Source organism: Pteropus vampyrus, unplaced genomic scaffold (genome assembly GCF_000151845.1).
Source record: "Pteropus vampyrus isolate Shadow unplaced genomic scaffold, Pvam_2.0 Scaffold238, whole genome shotgun sequence".
NCBI lineage: Eukaryota > Metazoa > Chordata > Mammalia > Chiroptera > Pteropodidae > Pteropus > Pteropus vampyrus.
The window spans coordinates 1,115,687-1,120,808 of NW_011889019.1; the positions used below are offsets into that span (position 1 = coordinate 1,115,687).

The 5,122-nt window shown below is 31.5% G+C and overlaps 1 protein-coding gene across 1 annotated transcript in view; it reads right to left on the reverse strand.

Moving 5' to 3' along the window:
• Positions 1 to 281: 281 nt before the first annotated feature.
• The window catches only part of TM9SF3 (transmembrane 9 superfamily member 3), a 53,749-nt gene continuing 48,908 nt past the window's right edge, over positions 282 to 5,122 (reverse strand). The window contains exon 14 of the mRNA XM_011373979.2: positions 282 to 1,942. Coding sequence (XP_011372281.1) covers positions 1,875 to 1,942 — 68 coding nt within the window. The 3' untranslated portion in view covers positions 282 to 1,874. The remainder of the gene's footprint in view (positions 1,943 to 5,122) is intronic.

Sequence of the window (5,122 nt, forward strand, 5' to 3'; positions counted from 1 at the left end):
TTTTCACTCTTTATAGTCCCTACATACCACATGATAGGATGCAGAGTCTATTATTTTATAGAAACATTTTATAATGAAAACATCTTATGAGACTATTAATGGCATGAGTTTCACAATAAGGTTTAAATACAGCTGTTTTGAATCTTTCTAAAAATACCAATATACAGTATTGTTTTAGATGGTCATTTGCATAGCAAACTATTAAACTAGAAACTCAATGGTTCTAGGAAAACTTCTCATTATGGATAGTTCCAGAAAGATGTATTCAAAATTAAAATGACTTCTCTTAGAAACTGTAACCTTTATTTGCTAATCCAATTGTAAGCTAACCCCTTTTACCCCCATCCCCACTTCACAGGGTACACCAACCTGAACAGATTTTGTGCCACAATTTCATTCAAAGGACTTGTCATTCACTTTATGACTGTACTGGATAATGTAGATGTAAGCAAGTTTGGGATTTTAAAGTGTGGGTCCCCTGTATTAGAAAAGCATAGTTTACAGTATATTTAAAAATTGCATTCAGTAATATTGTCTTTTGAAACAATATCTTCAAATTGCAAACACATCTATTTTCACAAAACAATTTGGTCAGGAAATTTTATTTTAACATTCTAAAGCAGTAATGCTTTAGATGTTATTATTTAAGTGCCCCAGACAGGATTAACAAAATTAAATGTTTCTAAATTACAAATTTAGCTCCTGTAGGAGTCTCAGAAAAGTAACAGAAGAAAACAATCCCCCCTCCCAAAAGAAAGACACACACATTTTGAAGAAACCCCAATGTTTCATGCAGTGGTAGGCAAGATGTAAAAAGCCATCCAAAATTCACACATTTCTACACCAATCATCATCAGAAAAAAGTACTCTGAAGTCAATCTGTACATCCAAATGCATTTGGGAATCTACACCTACGTTACATTATTTAATGTTATATACATTTATTACCCACCCCCTTGTTTTTAATAATTTCTTATGTAAAACCTTCATTCAAACCCAAAAAAGATGTAAGACTAACTTGGGGGTGGGGAGGAGAAAAGATAATCACTTTAGACATTCAGTTAAAATGAAGTTTATCTAAATCTCAAAATGTTTAATAAAAACAAATATCTTCTCCATTTAACACTTTGCTTTCTAACTGTACAGTAAATTGCATTGTAGAGAGTACACCTCTATCATCAGACTGTATCTTCTTTGGATGGAATTAAGATGTAACAGGAGAGTTTAAAGATAAATAAATGGGAAGTTGGTCCAACTAAGATGACAGCAGATATATTACATGCAGGATTTAATATTTTTACTTCTCTTTAAAAAAAAAAAAAAAAAAAGGATGCAGTTGAATTGAAAAAAAAAAAAAAAGGTCAAAAAAGAACCCAGATTCAATATATAAAAATGTCCCACAATAGGCTGATGATAGCAGTAAAAATAAGAGAAAAAAGTAATCTTTCTGGAACATCATTTTTCAATAACGTAGAAACACTAAGTGCCAGGAAGATTTCTATTCATGTAATTTTAGCATCCAAGTTTTCCTCTATTTATTTTATTGGAACAAATGCTTTCAATAAACTTTGTCCTCTTCACTGAAGAGAGCTGGTCTATTTCATCTTTAATGAGCTAGTTTTTGGGAAGATTAGCCATGTACTGTAGTAATGCCTACTGCATAAAATCCAAGCATTTGCTGTGAACAGTTGGAGAAAGCAGTCACTAAGAACCTAGGATCAATGGAAATAGATGTTACTTTAAGCCATCCATTAAAGACAGACCCACAAGTACCCAGTGTTAAAGCCCAAATCTCTTCTTGCACTTTTTTTGTTGTGCAAGTTCCACCCCTACGAAAGAGAAATTGATCCAAAGTTCCAGGTTTTCTTGGGTCTTTAGTCAATTTTCACATTAGTATAGATTTTTCGGACAAAGGCACTTGTTCCCATGTAACCAATTGCTCCTGTAAAGATAAAATAAGATATTTTGAAACAAATACAGAGCAGTATCTATCATTTATAAACACTAAATGCTGTCGGCTCTGGAAAGTTATTCCTTTTTCAGGATAATATCTTTGTTAGTATTCTCTCTGAATTTATTAAAATTATATCATTTGTTTTGCAAATCACCTTATACTATCATACACCAAGTCTGACCTGATGTAATACATTTAGAATTATCAATTATTATATATATATATAATCAGTAATGATATGAATTAAAATACATCTCTTATAAAGCAAGAATAATTTGATGACAAAAATCTGTTAAATGAAAAAATGTCTTTTTTTCTAACTTGAGCATATATCCTAAGTCATTAAACCAACATTAACATGTTCTCCGAACTATATGAAACCATATGGATAAGTAAGAAAGAAGTGACTAGGAATTCTCTCGGGAAAGGACTAAGGACCATGGCCCAATGACACTGAAAGTCTAGAGAAAAGGCATTTTCTGAGGGGTTCTTTTTTATGTCTAAATTGCAGAAGCTGTGTGGGGGATAGAACAGAAGACATATTTGAGGAAATGGACAAGAGAGACAAGTAAGCAGGTTAGAAGTTTTGAAATGTTGTTTTTGAATTATTAGCCTCAAATGGGGCTCAAAACACCAGAAAGCCGAGCTATTTGTCTGTTTTATTAAATTAAGTATCTACCTCCTATGTTGGAGTGCTTGGCACATGATAAGGTACTCAATCAATATTTGTTGAATGGATAACTGAAACGCATAGTTCTTTATTATAAATACTAAGGCATCTTTATCTTTAGTACAAAACGGACGGCCATTCAAGTCATAGAGAAGATTCTCCATTGGATTTAGGAATTTACCATTTAGTCCAACGTTATCGAAAGTTTAAAAGTAAATCTTCCATGAGTTAACACCCATACACTAACTGGTCACCTGTGAACTTTTATTCACTCAAATAGTGTGTGCAAGAAATGAAATGTCTATTCTGCCTTTCCTATATATGAACTGTACTTCAAGGTAACCAAATGGTTGATGAATGGAAGTTTCTCCTTATAGAAGTATCCCAGCTAATACATATAAAAGGTACGACAAAATTAGAATATTATAACCACTAATGGGTTACTTAAGCTGGGTGATGGTTTTCAATGGGTGCTAAGCTCACAAAGAGAGACAACCAGATATTAAGTGCTCCTGATAAAAGTTTACAAACCATCAGGGAAATATTCTTGGATAAGTATTATTGAGTATGATCAAGGCTACAGATCTAACTACCAACTTTACAGGAAATACGGGGGGAAGCACATGGAGAAACATTAAATGACACCCGAGGGATATAGTCAGGACAATCCAGAGTGTGGAAAACTCTACAGGAATTCAAACAAACACCCAAGTTTCTTAAATTGCAAGGGAAGAGAGAACATCATAGATTTAGAAAGCCTTAAGAGACATTTTAACGAAGCAATACATGAACTTTAACTGGATCCTGATAAGAACAAACTGTATTAAAAGAGAATGGGGACAGGTCAGGTAAATTTGAATATTAATGGAATATTTAAGCATATTAAGGAATTATATTTATATATGCATATATGAAGTATATATTTTAAAATATTTTAGTTACATAAAATATAGATCTTTAGATATTATATCAATATAGTTATATAATAATTACAATGTATATTATGGAAATATTATAAAACATACATTTTTATAGAGAAAGAAATATTTATAGTTGACATGAGGTTCGAGATTCACGTCAGAATAAAAGGTGGGTAAGATAGGCATATAAATAAGAGAAGATTGGCCATGAGATGAAAATTATTGATGTTAGGTGTGTTAGGTACATGGGGACTCACTGTATGTATGTTATTGTTCTTCTTTTTGTATAATTTGAAAATTTCCCACAATTAAATATTAAAAATTTTGAAAACCCGCCAAACCAACAAAGCAAACCTATTTCCAATTTCTTTCACAATGAAGACATTTATTTTATAATACGAATTAATTATATTACACTTTAAAATACTGATAATTCACTTCAAAATAGTTATCACATAAGCCCTTACTAGGTAAGAAAAAATTCTTCACATTTTGTAAAACTGAATCTGAATTCTTAAAACATAAAAATATCTATAAAATGTTAACTAGAATCAAAAAATTAACTGGCATAGTAGAATACTAGTCCGATAACCATATCCAATTTTCCAGATTTATGAAACATCATTCCCCTTTGAGCAGATATGCTTGAAATCAAAACAGTATCAACCTAGAGAATCATTTTTCTTAATCTTATGAGTACTTCAAGAACAACCTTATAAAAATATGACTTTATAAAAAGAGAACAAAATATGCTCCCCAGAAAAGTAAATATGTGGGAATAGAAATACACTTTTAAACTTAATTTCCTTAAAACTAAAACTATGCTCAAAATATAAAGACTATACCAATCTATTCCCCACCTTAACACAGTCATTTCTTTTTTCTACATTTAAAAAAAATCAACAAATATTTTTCTTCCAATCACTGATACATAACCTGATAGATATGTATAATTTTGTATTATAGTAACATTTTACTTTGTTACAGTCTGAACTCTTCCCCCTCTGCCCAAAAAACAGATTAGCACTGAAGGTATATAAACCTGTTCAAGAATAAATACTGGGACACTGCCAAAACGCAGAGAAATGTCAATGTGCCAAGACTTTCAGGGAGCAAAATAAAATTTCAACAGGAAAAGCACTGAAAATTTTAGCGAAATCCATTCCATTTTATTTATAAATATCAAGATATTACCCCCCTAGATATTCCTAAGATCACATATAAAGTTAAGGAAAAAAAAATTTAACCCTCTGCATATTTCCGTGATTCTATACCTCACTGAATGGTGGTGACAATCAAGAAAGATATCAAGAGTAGAGTTCAGTGAGCAATATTCTGAAGGAAGGATGGCCAATAATACTAAAGAAATCTTGTGAATGCCTAGAGATACACAGGGATGTTCCCACATGACACAAATCTAGTTTTAACCTTCAGTTCCTATTCATCTGTCCCTTAAAGTTGGTCAACTAATTATTACAGAGAAAGGTTATCACAATAGCTATAAATAAAACATGTGGCTATAATATAGAGAACTGTCTTTCCTTATAGCTTGTGAAATGTGTTTTACTACTTTACAGT